This window comes from Polypterus senegalus, unplaced genomic scaffold (assembly GCF_016835505.1).
Source record: "Polypterus senegalus isolate Bchr_013 unplaced genomic scaffold, ASM1683550v1 scaffold_5546, whole genome shotgun sequence".
Classification (NCBI taxonomy): Eukaryota; Metazoa; Chordata; class Cladistia; order Polypteriformes; family Polypteridae; genus Polypterus; species Polypterus senegalus.
The window spans coordinates 12,493-32,869 of NW_024379354.1; the positions used below are offsets into that span (position 1 = coordinate 12,493).

Below are 20,377 nucleotides of genomic sequence, written 5' to 3' on the forward strand. Positions count from 1 at the left end.
CCTTTTTCCATTGCCCCTTGGTTTTAAAGGAAATTTCTTGAAATTTTTCAAGGGGTTTCATATCCCAAAAAGAAAATTTCTTGTTACCCCAATTCCAAACCCAAACGGGAAAAAAATAAAATAAATTTTTTTAAAAAAAAAAATTGCATAATTTAAAATTTAAAAATTTTTTATTTATTTAGGGGGCCTTTTTTAAACTTACATTTTTCCTTCATTACAAAGAAACCCCAAACACCTTTTTTGGGGATTGGAAACTTAAAGGGAAAATGATTGGGAAACTTAATTTTTTTGGGTGAGTGGGGAAAGGAAAAATAAAAAGGGGAAAAAAGTCTTTTTTTTTTTAATTTTTCCTTTTTTAAAATTTAAATTAATTTTTAAGGACCCAAAATGGCCTTATTGGGTAGTTTGTGTTGAAAACCCCTTTAAAAAATAAGTAAATTTATTCTTAAATTGCTTTTAAAACCAGAAATTTAGTTTCCCTTTTTTTTGTTTTTTTGAAAAAGGTAAAAATAAATTGTGAGAAGGGGAAATTTTAAGAAGGGGGAAAAAAAATTAAAAAGGGGCTTTTAACTTTACAAAAAAAATCATTTTTTGAAAAAAAAGAGTTTAAAATTTGGAAGGGGTGTTTGAAAAAAAAAAAAATTTTAAAATAATACCGGACCCTCCTCTTTCTGTTTTTAAAAGAAAAATTTCTAAAAATTTTTCTTTTTGTTTTTTATCAGTAAATTTTGGGCCCTTCTCCTTTAATAAAAACACTTTGAAATTTAAGCTTTTTTTTAAAACAGTTAAATTGGGGTTTTTGGGTTAAACTTTGAAAAACTTTTTAGGCAACTTTTGCTAATTTGTGAAAAATTTTAAAAAATTTTTTAAAATATTTTCCCTTTTTTGGGGAATTGCCTTTTTTTTGCAAAACATTAAAAATTTTTAAAAGCCGGTTACAGTTAAAAAACTTTTTTTTAACCAATTTTGTAAATTTTTTAATTTAAAAAAAATAAAGATTTTTTTTAAATTTTGGATTTTCCCAAAACTTCTTTTTAAAATCCTTTTAAAAACAAACAATAATTATAATTAAATATTTAAAATTAAAATTTTATAAATATTATATATATATAATAAAAAAATATATATTTTTTTAATATATATATATTTAGCTTTCAATATATACATGTATTGGACAGAACTTAAGTGGGTGTTTAAATAGGTTTTAAAAGAAGCCCCTTAGTCAAACACAAAGTTTTTACATGAAAAACAGTAAAGATTTTCGAAATGTTTAATTTTTTCATTTCAGTATAACTCAAAAATAGCATCTGCTTTGTTTTTTATAAATAGCACAACAAATGTTGGGATGGCACAAATGTTAACGGTGCTTCCTTACAGCTCCAAGTCCTGGATTAAATTTTCGGGTTCACCAATTTTCCCAAGTCTGTGTGTGTGTGTGTTTGTGTGTGTTTCCAGGTACTTTGCTTTTTCTTTCACATCAAAAAGATGTGCAAAATTAGGCAAATTGGATGGGTCTAAGTGTCTTGGGGTGTGCTCTCTCAAGGTTGATTCCTCCTTGTCCTGTTTTGATCAGGATGGGGGTTTGGCCCCTCAGCAACCATGGAACTGGATAAACGAATTCAAGAAAAAGATAGGATAATGGACAAATTAATATGATTTTAAATTTAATTTAGGCTGATTTTTAAAAGCCATTTTTTGTGAATACCATAAAGCGAGACACAAAAACAGGATAAAATGAGAAAAATTCTTCTTAAGCTCTTTTGTATTACTAAATTTTTTTTTGTTTTTGGACATTACTTTCCCATTTTTGTGCGGGCCCCCAAAGCATGGAGGGTTTTTTTGATCCAGCTATTATTTGATTTAAATAAAAAAAGGAGGGTTTTTGAAAATGCATCCCACGGGGGGGGTCAATTTTTTCATTAAGATTTAATAAAATTAATATAACTAAATCTCCAGGGTCCCCCCAAACAAATAAATAAATGAAGAAAATTACAATCCAAACACAATCCCCTCTAAATGGCTGAATAAATTTTTGCATGTTGTCCCCAGCAGGGGCATTAGCCCCCAAATGGACCAGGTACAATGCTGGGAACTGCACTTTTTAAGCTGTTTTTCTTACAGTGCCCCCAAACCCAAAACAACAAAAAAAAAAAATCATCCAAAAAATAATAATTTTTTATTATTTTATATATATATATTATTTATTTTAAAAATTTATAAAATTTTTTATATTATTTTCTTGTATTAGAGAATTTTAAAATTACAATCAGGCCCTAAAAGGGGGTGATAAATTCTGGCATAAATAAATGTAGCAGTTTAGCTGAGCTCGGCCATTTTAATCTCCTGATGCTATGAAAAGCCTGAAAGACTTTTGGGAAGGGGGCCGGGTTGGTTATGGTGAAATATATTTCACAATTTCCCAGTCCCTGAGCAGACCCAGCAATTATGGTGCCCCATAATTTAGCTGGTGTAGGCTCTTAAAATGCCACTGTGGGGTTTAAAAGCGTTCTGTAGTTTTAAAGGTAAGATTGTTGGGGTAGAAAAAATTAAACCAGTGGTTAACTAAAAACATCCATTGCCCTTTTCCCCCAAAACTAAAAAAAAATATTAGTTAGCTTTTTCCTGGGCCCAAAAAAATATTTCACAGAGTCAAATAATGAAAAGGAAACCAAGAGTATAGAATAAAAAAACAAGGTATGTATCATAATAATAATGAATAAAAATGGTACAGGAAAGAATAATATTCCCAAAAGAGGTTATATGGGAAAATTTTATTAAATGCAAAATAAAATTTGGCATTTGAATAATGGGCTTCAGGGCTGCCTGCACTATATCTTTTTTTTAAAATTTTTAAAATAATATTTCCCCCCCCGGGGTTTTTGAAAATCAGTGAAAAGTTAAATTTTTTGGCTTTTCCTCTTTTTTACAGGTAAAAAAAAGGCAACAAATTTTTCCCCCTTCCGTTGCTGGTTTTACACGGTTGGGGAGTTTACCCAAGGGAATACTTTTTACTTTTATAATTTGATGTAAAATCATTCAGTTTAAAAACCAAACCAGAATTGTATTTTTTTCGAAAACTTATCCCGATCTCGAGGTGCAGTCAAATTACTGTATTTTAAAAACAACATTAGTTGGATTGGAAGGTGTGGGCTTTTTAAAAAAAATTATTAATAAATTTTTGTTTCTTCTTTTTTTTTCCCGGGGTGGACTGTCTGGTATTTGGGGGGGAATGCAGAGGGAAAATACATTGAAAAGGGGCCCCCCTATGGAAATATGCTGTCTTATGGTGTGAATCATATCATTGGAGAGGTACAAAATTTCACATGTGCATATTGTGTGCATGCATATGAAAAAATTTTAATGGAAGTGCTAAAGGGGGTTCTCTTTTTCCCCTTTGTTTGTTAGAGCAGTACCCTTTTAAATGTATGTCCATTTATTTTTTTCAGTTCATACTTTAAAATTTCTCACCCAGAAATTGCCCCGAAACTCAGGGAAATACAAAAAACAGATTTAGCATCTTGAAAAGGTGATGTATTTGCCTCAACCACTCTAGGTTGACCCTTAAAAAAACAAAAAGGTTTGCCCACTTAAAAATTTGATTCTCCTAAATACTTCCCTGCAACTGAGATATATATACTGTATACTGTATATGAAAAAAATTTTTAAAAACTTTCCCAAATTCTAAAAAGGGAATAAGGTTAAAAAAAAAACTTTTTTCTAAATTTAAAAAGCTTAGTTTTATATGTTTTTCTTCAAAAAGGGTGTTTTGAAAAACCAAGAAAAAAAACAGAGATGTAGATGGCTGGGCTTTTTCCTTTTAAAAATGAAGTAAAAAAAGGTTTTCAAACGCCCAAGAGGACTATTTTTTTAATATTATATTTAATAGAGGGGCCAAAATTAAAGGTGTTGAGGGAAACTTTTTTTCAAATGACAGAGTGGCTCATTTCAGCTCAAAGTGCCTGGTGGGGAATGTGACTCCCCTTTTAAAAAAATTGGCAGGGGGACGAGAAGTTTATTCTAGAGAATAAAACCCTCAGTTTACATGTGGACTTAATTTGGGTTGAGAAAGTCCACTAATCATTATTCTCTCTACAGTTGATCATTTGGAATTGTTATAAAAATTTTTTTTAGGGAAACCCAAACCCACCACTCGGTACACTTATGTTTTGAAACCCATTCCCCGGGTTTTAAAATGTTCTAAAAAAAGGGGGAATGTCTGCTGTAGTTAGTTGTTGGGGTCAAAAGTTTTCTAAAATTTTCAAATTAGACTAAACCAAGTAAAAGGCTAAAGTTTTAAACTTTTTCCCCTGGGCTAATGTGCATGTGGTGACTGTCCCCTTTCGGACTAAAAAGGGCCCTTTTGTTCAATGCGGGGAAAATTTGTGCTGATCATGTTTGACCAAATTTTGTAAGGTGTCCCCAGAAAAAAAGGTTGGGATATTTTAGTGTATACTTGTGTCAAAATTCATAAAAATTTGGGCTTTTTAATGACTCTTAAGCCCAGCCCAACATATTGTTTGGGCCCTAGAAATCCCCCAAGTATCCCAAATATTTAGGTATGCCATTTTACCGGTTTTCAAAATGATTGCCCTTTTTTCGGGTTGCCAGAAAAAGGCTACTACCTGTGGGTTGGGAGGGAAGGTGGGAATGCCATGATGGTGATGCCGTTTTGCTTCTGCTCCTCAGTGGCTGCTTTCCGAGCATGCCCCAAAGTTCCATTAGACTGGAAACCCAGACGTATTCGTGGGATGCTTTTTTTTAAAAAATCACCCCAATTTTGGCAGGGACATTTGTTATACTGTAGTTCCCCAAACTGGAATTAACAACAATGTTAAAATGTGAAAAAAAATTCTTCCCAAAAAATTCAAACAAAACAAATAGGGCATGGTACAGGGGAAAATTTAAAAAGGAATCAAGTCAATGGCTAGGCAGTATGATCTTTTTTTTTCATAACAGTGTGTGACTCTGAAGAAGTCACTAAAACTACCTCTGTTCTAATAGTAAAATGTTTATATATATAAACCCCAAAATGTGCCCTTGATGTTTTTTCCCCCTTTTTAAACCAAACCCTGCAAAGTACTATTGCCTCGGGAAAAGGGAAAATTTATCCAACTAACATGCCTCCACTCTCTGGCATTTTTTTTATCACTGAGCTGATGGAGGGAGTGATATGTACATAATGTATAATATGAAACAACAAAAATTTCACCCTTTTTTTTTTTTCCCCCAGCTGCTCCTTGTAATCCTTCAACAGGGGGAAAAGGGCTTTTGTGAAATTTTTTTCCATAAAAAAAACAGGTATAAAAAAGGATTCAGAAGCTTAGGCAGACTGGATGGCTCTTTCTTAACTTGTCTGACGTTTTTTCCCCAAAAATTCCCTAATCTGGGTTCAGTTGAGTTTTTAGTTTGGTATACCTTTTTGATTTTTTAAAAAAATTAAGAGGTTAGAAAATGTTTTGGCACCAGTATGCAATATTTAGTTTTATATTTAGTTCAGTAAGTGATTAATTAAAGATATTGAGATCAAATTAAATTTAGAATATTTAATTTAGAATCTTAACAAAGGTTAAAATGTCAGGCTGATATTGGTTCAAATAAAAAGACAAAAGTTTTTAAATGCATCTCCCAAAAATTCTCTAATACCCCATCTTCAACAGGGGCAAAAAAAGGGGACCATTTATTCTCCAAAATCCTAACAACAATGTCATGGTTGCCAGTATCCACAAATTAAAAGGTTTCAAGGGGTCCCCTAGGGCCAAAGCATAATTCAAAGCTTCCCCCAACCCAAAAAGGGCTCTAAAACCCCATATTAAGTTTACTAAAGATTACAACTGTGAAAAGAAAAATTGCTTTGTGTTTTGTTTTGAAAAGTTTTTTCTGCATTTAGGTAAGCTGGAATTTTTCAGTGTACCAAATTCCATACTTTCGTTTACCAGAATGCAATGAGCAATGAGATGCATGAAGTGAGCAATTCATGCTGCGAATTGAAATAGAAAGTTGTCTAATAGTGGATGTGCCACTGGCTGCCCTACGTAAAAAAAAATAATTTGCCATAATTGTGCTTAATTTAGAAGTGGGAAAATAAGTCTTTTCTGGGGACTGAAAAGAACTATACATTCACTTCTGATGTTTCTCTTTTTGAGCTCTTGCTAGTCAAACATATAATGTAAATGTATTTCTCTCACCACAGGCCCCAAGAGACTGGTCTCATTAGAATCAGTGCAGCACCCAAATTACTTTATTGTTTACAATGATGATGGCACTGTTGCTCTGAAGAAGTGGCAGTCTGCAACCAGCTTCCGTCTTCATAGCACCTTCGTGTTCCGCCAGGATCGCTGGATAAAAGGTTATGACGCCTATGAGTCATATGTTTCTCGAGGCTACTACCTCAGTAGTCGACCAGACGGTACTGTTAAAGTCAGCAAGTTTATGTCTGGGATGAACAACTTCATGAGCTTCAAAGCCAGTGGTAAGTCAGCCTTAACAATCCATTTTCTCTTTTGTTTAACAAAGTGTTCTGGAAATAGAGACACAAGAATCCTCAGTAAAGAATCAAAAGGCATTATTTTTTCACTCTGGAAATAATAAAGTTGTGATATATGAATGACTTCTATTAGGCTTTTTAAGTAGAAGCAAATGAGTACTGTCATTGAAACATAGGGAGTAAATACAAAAGCCTTGGTTGAATCTACCTTAGAAAAGAAAATGTTAAAATACAATTGTTACAAATAAGCTGTTTTCTTTTCTTGGTATCTAGTGGTCAGTATTTTATTTCCAGCAACATAATAATATTAATAATCACTTATGCTGTACTTTACATGTAAAAAGTATTGGCATCTTATGTTATGTGTTGATAGTAATAAACTTTGCAGAACTAGAGTTTTATTCTGTGACCAAATTTTATCAGTACAAGTTGTTTCCTCCATTTTTTTAATAAGCATTTATCTAAACATTTACTGTATTTATGTACTTTCTATATTGTTAATGATAGTGAAGCCACAATATAGCTACAAAGCACAGTATCTGCAATTTCTTACTTTTGCAGTACAATCTCTTGGTCTGGCATCAAGCAAGCTATGCATATGGAGCTACCAGCCGTGTAGCTCTCCATGCATTAAGACCTGCCGGGACCCAGATGGCACTGCATGTACACTGGATGTAAAGTAAGTTCTTTAAGACTGAATGAGACCTAAACTTTACATTTGGGACAGGTTTCTGCATAAATGCCATAAGAGCTTCTGTGTAATCAGAACAGTTGAAGAGAACTTTACAGTGACACATCTATCCCTGACAATGGCATCAGATAAGCATTCAATACAAAATTATTCAATGATAAATGTGCTGTTGGAAAAATAGTACATCAATAAATGCATGCTGCTAGTAAATACACCCACTGACTCCAACACTTGAGTCTCAAATTCTTTAATAATCAGAACTACAACTCCAGATTGTCACTTTCAATTTTTAGTCATATGCCAACTGCAAATGTAATTTGGTTTAAACTTTGCAGGAGATACTACGTCATTTAAGTGCAAGTGTGTTGTGCATTTCCAGGATGTACCTACTGCATATTATAAGCACATTAGAGCTTTGCACCAGTAATCACATTCCAATAAGAACTGTGACTACTCCATTCCACTGCACAGTAATTTAAAATCTGTTTAACAGAAGAGTATGTATACTCTTTTGACTTGAACACAGGTCCTTGCTTAAAATGCAAAAGTTTCCATTTTGTTTACATAGGGTTGATACAGAAACTCTATCCCATTAAGTAACACATCTTTAATAAAGAACACACATGCATCAAAAATATATCACAGTGTCCCTTATACAATGATATCTACACTTTGGAAATGCTCAAAAATTAATGTGAAAAAAAATGTGGCTGATTATACTTTTTTGTGCATTGCATTTAGAAGCATTTTTCATGTGTGGATATCAAGTCTGTCTTATTTCATAGCAATACTCAAAGCATTAAGGAAGCTGTACAAAGCCTTTAGAAGCTGCAAAATTATATTGATGAATACCTTCACATACAAGTTCAACAAAATTTGGTATTTTTTTTTATTAATGAAAGCATTTAGCACAGCTTGCATCTCCGTGAAGTACAATTTGATTTGGTTGGGGAACATTGTCTGTGGACCAGTTGGGACAATATGCTGGAGGTGTCCATGATCATCTGGAATATTCTGTTTAATATGTCTCTCAGACTACTTCATCACACCTGGAGTGAGTGCCACTGGTCTATAGTCATTCAAGGCAATCCACTTTTATTTTCTTAAGTACAGGGATAATTGTTGTCCTTTTGAAACAAGCCAGGACCATGCCCTAAAATTTCATCTAGACCAGATCCTAATGAGCGATCCATTTAGAAGTCCTCATCCATCATGTATAAGAAGAAAGAAGTCTGAATCATATAGAAATCATTAAGGTCATTGTGAAGAAAAAATACAGTTGAAAATGGAGCAGGTTTTAGTTTGTAGTCCATAATCATCTACTGTATAATCCCCGTCAAAGTTACTGAAAATTATCACAGCAGCTATTTTCTATCTATAGCTTACCCCCATACTAACATTAGCCACTTGGATTGCTTTTTTAACTTCATTCCAGCATTTATTTTATACTTCCACATTACCTATGTAAAATGCATTACTGTGTGCAACCATACAATTACCTAATTTTTCACTTTATGAGATTTGTGTACATTTTTAATGACAATTTAAATAATGCTATAAAAGTTGACTAGCTAGAATGTCTTTACTATGGTAAAGTTTCTTGTTGAGAATTCATCTTTTTCAATTCCACATCAGCTTGCATAAGTAGAACAATTTTAAAGCATTCTGTTCAGTCTTTCACATTGTGTTTATAATAAATCAGAAACAAGTTACTATGTTGAATGTGAAATGGTGGAATTTAATTAATACACATATATAAATATATATACATCATCCTCCTCAGGGTTGAAGGCTGCTACCCTCAGTGTGCTCCAGACAGGCTCTTTGATGAAGTTACTCACCGCTGTGTCTACAAAGAGGACTGTAAGCTGAGTTCTTCTGTTCATAAACAAAAAAAATTGTTTGTTTTATTTGGTTTCATAATATAATTATTTATAAGTGTATAAAAGGTAAGAATATTTTCATTAGCCGTTTCTAACTGAATACATCTGTACAATTTTATTTTACAATAGGTTATGTACCACCAGTGACAACTGCACCTCCATCAACAACAACTAAACTCTCTTCAACAACCACTCCATCTTTAACAACAGTTTCCCAAGAAACGCCTCCTGTGACATTTACAACTCCTCCAATGTCATTAACCACTGTAAATATATAGTTTTTGTTATTTAATGAATGAGAGTATGAATTAAAGACAACATGGTATCTGTAGAATGTGATCTTGCCATGTTGGAAAGAGATTCTGTGCCTCAATGATCTTTACAGCAATGTTAGCTGAGGATATATGCCACCTTTAGCATTATCCATGGTGAATAGTTCTAAGTGGAGGGACGGACACAGAACATTCGTAAAGCCCAGTTTGATTTAGCTTGAAAAAGCTCAGTCGAGCTGCTGTGTGGGCTGAGAATCCACAAGGCTAAAGGAGAGGTTTCATGTGTTATGCTGGTTGGATGGGCAAGCAAGAGTGTGACAGACAAAGGAATATTAGATGCTGGTCTCTTCAGAGGTTACTTCTTTGTTGAAACAAGAAATTGGAACACATGTAGGATATGGAGAAATATTGTCAGGATATAGTTGGATTGACTGTTTTGCAATAACAGAATGTTGTCCACATTGCCCTCAGCAAGAATGGGGAAAGTGTTGATATCATCGAGAGATGGAAGGGTAGGAACTCCTGTGCCTAGGAGTGGGCATAGGCACTGGTTTTGGTTGGGTCCATCGTAATGGCTTAGATTGCTGCTGTGATTAGAAAGTTTAACAGGGCCAGTGTGATCGATGACATCTGACTGGAAAGCATTGGATAGTATGTGGTTGTTTAGGCTAACACATCTCATGGATCACACTCCTCAGCCTTCCTGAAGAAAGGATATGCTGGGGTACTGGGACAAACACTCTGTCTACTTGTTGGACCTCAAATTCAGAGGGAATAATTTAAATTTATCCTGGGCATGAAACATTGGACCAGCTCTTTGTCTTTTTTGCATATACAGTAAATGGTTGTGGGAGTCTGGCTAGGTGTACTCTGTAGACATGGAAAGGCTTATGACCATGTAACCGCTTATATCTTGTGGAAGGTGCTACAAGAGTACACAGAGTAATTCTGGGGCTGGCGCAGCATGCCATTTAGTCCTTGTGTTTGTAAAGTAAGAGTTATGGTTTGCATACTTGGTATTTAAGTCAAGAGCATTCGGTGTGAACTCTGAACCATGCTGAGTCTTGGCTTTTGGATCCTCCTCAGTTCATGATTTTCATGGACAGGGCATCAAGGCTGACCAACAGAAAAACAGCCATTAACAATACTGATGTGTTTCAGGCAGCAATGTCCTTTTGAAGGACATAAAAATAAAGAGAAATATATTTAACAAGTATTTCATTAGCGTGCACATGTGAAAAAAAGTTAGCTAAAAATTTAAAATGTTGGGTAAAAACATTTCAGCCACTAAGCTTTTTTAAATTTTAAATTTTTTTTTTAAAAAAAACCCCCTTTTAAAAAAAAAAGGGGTTAAATTTTTTTCAAATGCCTTGTCTTTTTAAAAAAAAATTTCCCCTTTTTTTTAAAAAAATTTTTAAAAAAAAAATTTTTTTTAATTTAATTTTTTTTTAAAAGTTTTGAAATTAAAAAAAACCTTTCTTTTTAAAAATTTTTAAAATTAAAAATTTTAAATTTTTTTTAAAGGAAAATTTTTTTAAAAAGGGTATTTTTTGTTAAAAATTTTGGCCAAGAAAACCCTCCTGTCAAATTTTACCTCCAAGCACAAAAAATTGCCCACCAAATTTGGGAAATTGTGAAATTTAAAAACAAAAAATTTTTATTAAAGAAAAAAATGGGGCTGTTTGGTTTTTACATTAGGAAGTTCTTTTTTCTTTTTGGCACACATTTGGGTGTAAAGTTTGGGTGACCAATTGTTACAGTGCTTATTTAAAAAAAAGGGGGGTTTTTAAAAAAAAATTCAAAAGTTTTTTTTGGAAGTTGGGATTTTTGGGTGAAAGGAGAAAAGTTTTTGGGATTTTAAATAAACGGAGGATAATTTTTAAATTTTTGAGTAAAATTTTTAGGCCCGCTTTTCGGGGTTGCCCTTGGGGGAAAAAAAAAGTCAAAGAATTCAAAAAAAATTCTTTTAAATTTCCTATACCTTGGACACAAATTAAACCCAAAAGGAAAGGTTAAAAACACTTTTGGGTTTAAAAAACTTTTATTTTTAAAAGAGTAAAAAATTTTATGAAAAAGGGGAAATTTTGGGGGGTTTAAATTAAAAAAACAGGGGGTTATTTTTTTAAAATGATAAAGGGATCCCCAAAAGAGCCTAAACTGATTGGGATTTTAAATAATCCCTTATAATCAATTTACAAGGTGCTTATTCTTTTTTTTGTAAAACTGAAGTTTGTCGGGGGCTGTCTCATAAATGTTTTTAGTTCACCCACTACTAAGCCATGTTTATAAAAATTTTAAAAGTTTTTTTCCTACAATGATAAATAAAATTTTATTTTTTTTATTTTATAGTTAATTTTGCAGTATTGTTTTATATATGATATATAATAAAATATAAATCATATATAAAAATAAAAATTTTACAACACTACTGGGTGAAAAAAACAATTATTTGTCAAATAGCTTGCTCTCTGAGAAACATTTGACTTTTAAAAAAACTTTCATAAAACATTTAAGGGGCAGAATACGAAGGGGAAAACAAAGCCCATTGTGAAAAAATAAATTATTCTGTTTTTTTTTTTGGGGGTGCCCCTGGGTTTTCCTGAAATATCAACAACCCAATCTTGGGAACAAACGGGGTAAGGATTTCCACTGCACAGCCCAATTTCAACATATGAAAGCTCTGGGGGAAAAAATTAAATGACAACTATAAACACAGACCCCACCAGGAATGAAAATGTGATACATACCACTGGAATTTAAAAATCATCAGGGGTCCCAAATACTGCAGCTAAATACCATTACAAAACATATTACAACATTTGAACCATCTACTGATGGAGGGTTTTGGTGAAAAAGGGAAAAAACATTTTTTTCCCCAACTTTACCAATAAGACAGGTTGGAACAACAACATTTACAACAAAAAGGTCAGACTACCATACCTGGACAAAAACTCCATATACTAAACCCGTGGTTCCAAAATTCAACACCTGGAAAACACAACCCAAAACCAAAGGCAAAACCAAACAAAAAAGAAAATTGGGAGCCTTTCCACAAAACTGGAAACAAACCCCAAACAAAAAAACCGGGTTTCAACGAAGGTCAGACTACCATACCTGGACAAACAACCGTATACTACACCCCCTGGGCCCCAAATTAACTCCTGGACAAACAACTAAAAACCCGGCACAACCTTTCGGTTTGGGGTACCACAACTAGACCAAAAAAGCAAAAATTTGGGACAACAGAAGGTTTAAAACTACCAAACCCGGAAAACAACTCCATTTTACTACACCCGTGGTCCAAATTCAACCCGGACACACAACTAAACCAGGCACAACCAAAGGGCAGACTACCACAACTGGACAAACAAGCAAACCGGTACAAAAAAAAAGGTCAGACTACCTTTCCTGGACAAACACTCCGTTTTTACTACAGCAAATTGGTTCCCAAGTTCAACATTTTAACCCCACAACTAAAAAGGAAACAAAAATTTTTAAACTACCAACCCCCTGGGTTTGGGGAAAAAAAAACCTTTTTAACAGGGGTCAGGGGGACCATACCTGGGAAAACTCTGGAAACACCCCTGGGGCCTTCCAAAAACTGGAAAAAAAACCCGGAAACTTTTGGGGAATCCAATTAAAAAAAAGCAAACCCCAAAAAAACAATTTGGAAAAAACCAAAACTAACCGATGGGGAAGGGTTCCCGGGAAAAAACAAACCCCCCCACAACTTCCCCCAATAGACAAAAACAAAACCCTTTTTCAACAGAAGGTAAAACTTACCCCTACCTGGACCCAAAAAACTCCTATACTAAACCCGTGGGTCCAAAATTCAACAACCCGGACAAACAACTAAACCAGGCACAACACAAGGTCAGACTACCACAAATGGGCAAACAAAAAAACCGGTACAACAGAAAGGGCCCGACTCCCTACCTGGACAAACAAAAACCCCTTTACTTCCCCCATGGGTCCCAAATTCAAACACTTGGGCCACAACTTTTAAACCAAAGGCAAAATTAAAAAAATTTTTAAACTTACCAAACTGGGCAAAACAAAACCTTTTCAACAGAAAGGGCAGACTACCATACCTGGAAAAAACTATTTTAAACCCCAGGGAATTCCAAATGGCAAACAACCCGGAAACTGTTCAACACAACTAAAAAACAAGAAAAAATTCTATGAAGGGTTCCTATGGGAAAAAAATTAAAACAACGGGTTAAAAACACAACTTAAAAACGCCAAAAAGGCCCGATTGGAAAAAAAAACCTTTTCAACAGAAGGTCAGACTACCATACCTGGACCGCAAATAAAAATTTTCTTACACCAATCCGGTCCCAAAGTTCCAAAAAGGCAAACAACTTTTAAACCCAGGGGGCTGGGAAAAGGGCAAACTTTTTCCCCAACCTTAACCCAAAAAAAAAGGGGCCAAAAATTTTTAAAAAAAAGGGGCAAAACTACCATACCTGGACAAACAACTCCTATAAATAAAACCCAATTGGTCCCAAATTAACAACCCGGACAAACAACTAAAGGGGAAAACCCAAAGGGCAGACTACCACAATGGAAAAAACAAGCCAAAACCTTTTTTAAAAAAAGGTCAGACTACCTTTCCTGGACAAAAACTCCTAAACACCCCTTAATTTGGCCCCTTACCAAAAAGATCAGAACCCCTGGCAAAAAACAATCCTTAAACAGAACCCTACCCACAAAAATTTGAACCCCCTACTGAAAAAGGGTTCACATTAAAGTCCCAAACAAAATTTTTTCCCCCACAACTTACCAATCATGACGGGTTGGAACAACAACATTTTAAAAAAAAAGGTCCCGACTACCATACCTGGACAAAAACTTTTCCCTTTCTACACCAGTGGGGCCCAAATTCAACAACTGGACAAACAACTAAACCAGGCACAACACAAAGGGCAGACTACCCAATGGGCAAACAAGCAAACCCGGGACAACAGAAGGTCAGACTACCATACCTGGACAAAAGAAACCCAAATTTCCCCTATAATAAACCCGAATTTCCAAGTTCCAACCAAAATTTGGGGGGCGGGGAAATAAACCACCCCCAACCCCCAATCAGGCTACAATTTGGAAAAAAACAAACCCTTTAAAAACAGAAGGTCAGACTACCATACCTGGACAAACAACTTTGTATACCACAAATCGGCCCCAAATTCAACCCTGGACAAACAACTAAACCAGGGCACAACACAAGGGGCAGACTAAAAACTAACCCAAAAAAGAAACCTGGTAAAAACAGAAGGTCAGACTACCAAACCTGGACAAACAACTCCATATACTAACCCCCGTGGTTAAAATTTAACACCTGGGCACACAACTAAACCAGGCACAACACAAAAGGGCAGACTACCACAACCCGGACAAACAAAAAAACCCGGTTTTCAACAGAAGGTCAGACTACCATACCGGAAAAAAACAAAACCCCCATTTTCTTCACATTTTCCCAAATTCAACCCGGACAACAACTAAACCGGAACCCCCACAAGGTTTTTAAAGGAAAAAATTTTTCCCCAACTTACCCAAACAAAGGGAAAACCATTTTAACGAAGGTCAAAACTACCATACCTGGAAAAAAACTACTTAAACACCCTTTTCCTTCCCCCCAAATGGAACAAACCCCGGGAAAACAAATCAGATTTTCCCCAAAAAGACAAACAACAAACCTTACAAAGGGGGTTTTGGGAAAATGGAAAAAAACCCAAAATTTTTTCCCCACCAACCCTTCCCCCAATCATTACCCCAAATTTGGGAAAAAAAAACCCTTTTTCAACAGAAGGTCAGACTACCCGCCTGGACCAAACAAATCCATTTTACTTCCCCCATGGTCCCAAATTCAACAATGGACAAAACAACTAAACCAGGAACCCCACAAGGTTTTAGGAAAAAAACCACCCCAAATTAACCCAAACAAAGGGGAAAAATTTACAACAGAAGGTCAGACTACCATACCTGGACAAACCTCCATTATACTACACCCAGTCGGTTCCCAAATTCAACAACCCGGACAAACAACTAAAAAGGACAACACAAAGGGCAAAACTACCCAACTGGGGGAAAAAAAGGAAAAAGGGGACAACAGAAAAGGGCCAACACCATACCTGGAAAACAAATAAACAAAAAATGTTAATTTTAAAACCCGGAACAAGCCCAAACCAGGACAAACAAAAAGCCCCCAAAATACAAAAAAGAAACCCCTCAAAAGAAGGGGTTCCTATGGAAAAATGAAACAAAATTTTTTCCAACCCCCAAATTCAAAAAAATCGCTTTTAAAAACCGAGGGGGTTTTGGGAAAGGAAAAAACATTTTTTTACAACAGAGGTTCAAAACTTTTCCCAAATAACCCACCCCCAAAAACAACTCCGTATACTACACCCAGTGGTCCCAAATTCAACAACTGGACAAACAACTAAACCAGGCACAACACAAAGGGCCCGACTACCCCAACTAGGGCAAACAAAAACCGGTACAACAGAAGGTCAGACTACCATACCTGGACAAACAAATCCATACTTACACCAATCGGTCCAGGTTAAACAAAACCCTTTAACCCCACAACTTTTAAAAAACCCCCCACAACCCCCAAGGCAGGGGCTTTTCACAAATGGAAAACAAACCAAAAGGGACAACAAAGGTCAGACTACCACCTGGGCAAACAACAAACCTGTTTTGTGCAACAAAATCAACTACCTATATTAAACAACTCCATTTAACCAAACAAATTGGTTCCCCGGGAACAAAAAAACCAAACAAAACCCAATCAGACTAATTTTTGGAAAAAAACAAACCCCTTTAAAAACAGAAGGTTAGACTACCATCCCGGGGCAAAACAAAAACCCCTTTACTTCCCCCAATTTAATTTAAATTCAACAACTTACAAACAACTAAACCACACAACACAAAGGGGAAAAGGGGGAAAAAACAATTTTTGACCCAAAAAAAAACAAACCAAAATTTTACAAAGAAGGTCCCGACTACCATACCTGGACAAACAACTCCTATACTAACCAGTGGTCCAAAAATTCAACAACCCGGACAAACAACTAAACCAGGCACAACCAAAAGGGCCCAAATACCACAACTGGAAAAAACAAGCAAACCCGGTACAACCCCCAAGGTCAGACTACCATACCTGGAAAAACCCAAAATAACCTAGAACACATGGCCCCAAAAGGGACCAACTGCTAATCCAACCCCTTCAACACTATTGGTTAAGGCAACACCAAAAATTGGGGAAACTAAAAAGAAGGGTTCCCGGGGGAAAAAATGAAACAACCCCTTTTTTCCCCACAAAAATTCCGGGAACAAACAAGGTTAGACAACAACTTTTAAACCCAAAAAGAAGGTCAGATTTTTTCCCTCCTGGAAAAAAAACCCTAATACTACACCCAGTGGGTCCCAAATTCAACAACCCGGACAAACAACTAAAAAAGGCACAACAAACAAAAGGTTTAGAAATAACCCGGAAGTTAACAAACAAACAACCAAAAAAAGACAACAGAAGGTCAGACAAACCCTACCGGCCCAAAAAACTCCATATACTTACCCCAGTTCCCCGGCAAAATTTTAAACCGGACAAAAGAAAACTAAACCAGGGCAACCCCAAAACAAGGGTTTTAATTCCAAAAACCCGGACAAACAAAAAAAACCGGGGCCCAAAAGAAGGTCAGGGGCTACCATACCGGAAAAACAACCGAAACACCCCTTGGTCCTTTTAAAACCCCGGAAAAAAAAAACCGGCCAAACAAGGGGAGATTTCCAACAACTACAAAAAAATTTTAAACCACTACAAAAAAAAGGTTTTAGTAAATGGGAAAAACAATTTTTCCCCCAAAACCCCCCAATGGCCAAACAAATTTGGAAAAAAACAAACCCCAAAAAAAGAAGGGCAAAACTACCATACCTGGACAAACAACTCCGATACTACACCAGGGCGGTCCAAATTCAACAACCCGGACAAACAAAATAAACCAAAAGGGGGAAACAAGGGGCAAACCTACCACAAAACTAACAAACCAAAGGCAAACCTTGGGACAACAGAAGGTCGGGCTACCATACCCCGGGCCCCCCAAAACACTAAACCCGGGCGGTTTCCCAAATTCAACACCTGGACAAACCACAAACCCGGCACAACAAATCAGACTCCAACCCGGAAAAACCGAAGCCCTACAACCCGGGTCCCAATTCCCCAACCCGGGGCAAAAAATAAAAAGGAAACACGGCAGTTTCCCCCCACAAAAAAATAAACCCTGGGGAACTATATCCTTACAAACAACTCAGCATTTGAACCATTAGATTAAGGGTTCCCCGGGGAAAAAAGAACACCCAACCCCAAATTACCAAACTTTACAAAGGGAAAAAACCCCCACAACAGAAGGTGGGGGGACCCCAAACCCGGACAAACAACTCCCCAAAACTAAAACCCGTGGGGCCAAAGTTTAACAACCCGGACAAACAATAAACCCCAAAAGGGGAAAAACAAGGCCCCAAATACCACAACTGACAAACAAAAAACCTTTCAACAGAAGGTCAGACTACCATACCTGGACAAACAACTCCCGCATACTACACCAATTGGTCCCAAATTCAACACCTGGGCAAACCGCTAAACCAGGACAACAAAGGTCAGACTACCACAACTGGACAAACAAAAAACCCTACAAAGAAGGTCAGACTACCATACCTGGACAAACAACTTCCCTATACACCCCGTTGGTCCAAATTCAACACCTGGGAAAAATAAACCTAAAAAAATTAAAAGGCCAAAAAAAAACAAAAAAGGTCAACTACCATACCTGGAAAAAAACAACTCAGATACTACACCAGTTGGTCCAAGTTCAACACCCCGGGGAAAACTAAAAAAAGGACCTGCTACCCCAACCTTTTAAAAAATTTTCCAAAAAACCAAAACCCTACCTGGACAAACAACTCAGCATACTACACCAGTGGGGGCCCAAATTCAACACCTTGGGCAAACTACTAAACCAAGGACAACAAAGGTCAGGCTTCCAACCAGGGGCCAAAAAACTCCCCCATCAAAAAAGCGGTCCCTTTAAAAATTTAAAAAAAATATAAAGGCACAACCAAAGGCGCTTTTTTTAAACTTTACCAAAAAATAAAAACCTTTTCTTTTTCAACGAAAGGGTTTTTTCAAGTAACCTTTTTAAAAAACTTTGTTTAAGCAAGGGTTTCCAAAAAAAACCCGGGAAAAAAACTAAAAGGACCAAAGGTTTTGCCTTTCCACAATGCCAAAAACAAATTTAAAATTTTTAAAGGGGTTAATCCTTTGGGGAAAAAAAATTTGGGGTTTTGTTTTGTAAGGGCCAATTCAACCCTGGACAAACCAATAAAACGGCCCCCCAACAAAGGTTGTTTTTAAACCTGGGAAAAAAACCCCAGCCCTACCCCAGTGGGTTTTGTTCCAAAACCCGGCCAAAAAACCCGGAAAAAAGGTTAGACCCATTTTTAAACCCAATTAGAACTAAAGGGAAGGTTTTTAACAAGGAACAAAAAACTTTAAAACGGAAAAAGAAAGGGAACCTTTAAAACCAGGGCAAACAGGGCCGGATATTTTAACCCCCTGGGGGCCCAAATTAAACCGGAGAAACAATAAAAAGGGAAAAAAGAAGTTAAAACAAATCACAAAGAAAAAAACCTTTTTTTAAAAAAAAGGGAAATCCCAAATTAAAAAATAACCCCTTTCAAATTCTTTAAACCTTTTGGAAAAAGAAAAAAGGAAACAACAGGAAGGTCAAAAACCTAAATTTCCAAAAGGAAAAAAACCAGACCAGGGGTTTTTAAGATTTTTGTTTTCCAATTTCAACACCTTTACAAACAAACTAAAAGGGACCAAACGGGGACCCCTCCCCCTGAATGAGAAACCCATTCAAAAGAAAATTTAGATTCCCACCTTTTTAACAAAAAAATACCCCAACCAGTTGGGAAAATTTTTTTTCCCCCAAACAATAAATAACAAAACAGGGTCCCCGGGGCTACCAAAAGGACCAAACACCTTTTTAAATTTTTACTACACCCATTTCCCGTTTCAACCCCCACCCGGAAAAAAAGCCTTAAAACCAGAGGGCCCAACCCCGGGGACCTTTAAGTCAAAAAAAATTTAAAACCTTAATAAAACAGAAATCAAATTTTCCTACCTTTTTGGAAAAAATGATTTCTAAAAGGGGAAAATTAACATGGAAAAACAAAAATAAAACCCAAAATAAAAAAATCAACTTCCCCTTTTTCCCCTAACCAAAATAAAATTTTTAAAAGAAAGGCCCGAAATACCAGGAAAAAAAAATCCCAAAAAATTAAAACCCTTAAGTTAAAACCGGAAAAAAACAACTTAAAACCCGGGGGGAAAAAAAAGCCACCTCCAACAATTGGAACAAAAATAAACCTCAAAACAAAGGTTTTTAAATTTTAAAAGGAAAACCTCCAAGCTACTTAAAGAAATTGGTTCCCCAAAGTTCCAAGGGGACCGGACGAAAAATTTGGGGAAGGTTTCAAAAGAAAGGGCAAAAAATAAAATTTTACAACAAAATAAATTTAAAAAAGGGAGGGCTCATTTCCTTGGGAAAAAAAACCAAGGGAAAACTTAAAAAGTTGGGGGAAAAATTTCCCAATAAAAAAATAAAAGGACAACAACAAGGTCGCTCCACAATAGGCCAAAAACCCCAAAACCCCGGGTTTAAAAAAAAAGGTTTATTTTCCCGCCCCCCAAAACCCAAAATCAAAGGGTTTAAAACCAAAAGGTTTAAGGGTTTTTAAAAAAATTTTAATTCCCAATTTTAAAATATAAATTTAAAACTTTATTAAAAGTTAATTTGGTTTTTTTAAGCCTTTAATAAAAATATTTAAATAAAACTGCTTTCATTTTACAGAAGTTTTATTTTTTTTTTAAAATTTTCTTGCTTTTAAATGTTGTCGGTTTGTAAGCTTTTTAAAGCTGAAAAGGTTGCGAAATTTTCTTTCAAATTTTTTTCCCCCTTCCCCTCTTTCCAAGTTTTAAGGAAACCCC

The 20,377-nt window shown here is 35.6% G+C and overlaps 1 protein-coding gene across 1 annotated transcript; it reads left to right on the forward strand.

Moving 5' to 3' along the window:
- Positions 1-6,190: 6,190 nt before the first annotated feature.
- On the forward strand, positions 6,191-9,336 carry LOC120519873 (otogelin-like protein; the record flags this gene model as incomplete). The annotated part of the gene is made up of 4 exons (XM_039742641.1): positions 6,191-6,469; positions 7,046-7,163; positions 8,959-9,038; positions 9,188-9,336. Coding segments are annotated over 4 exons (626 nt in total), but the record flags the coding sequence as incomplete, so codon positions are not given.
- Positions 9,337-20,377: the final 11,041 nt, after the last annotated feature.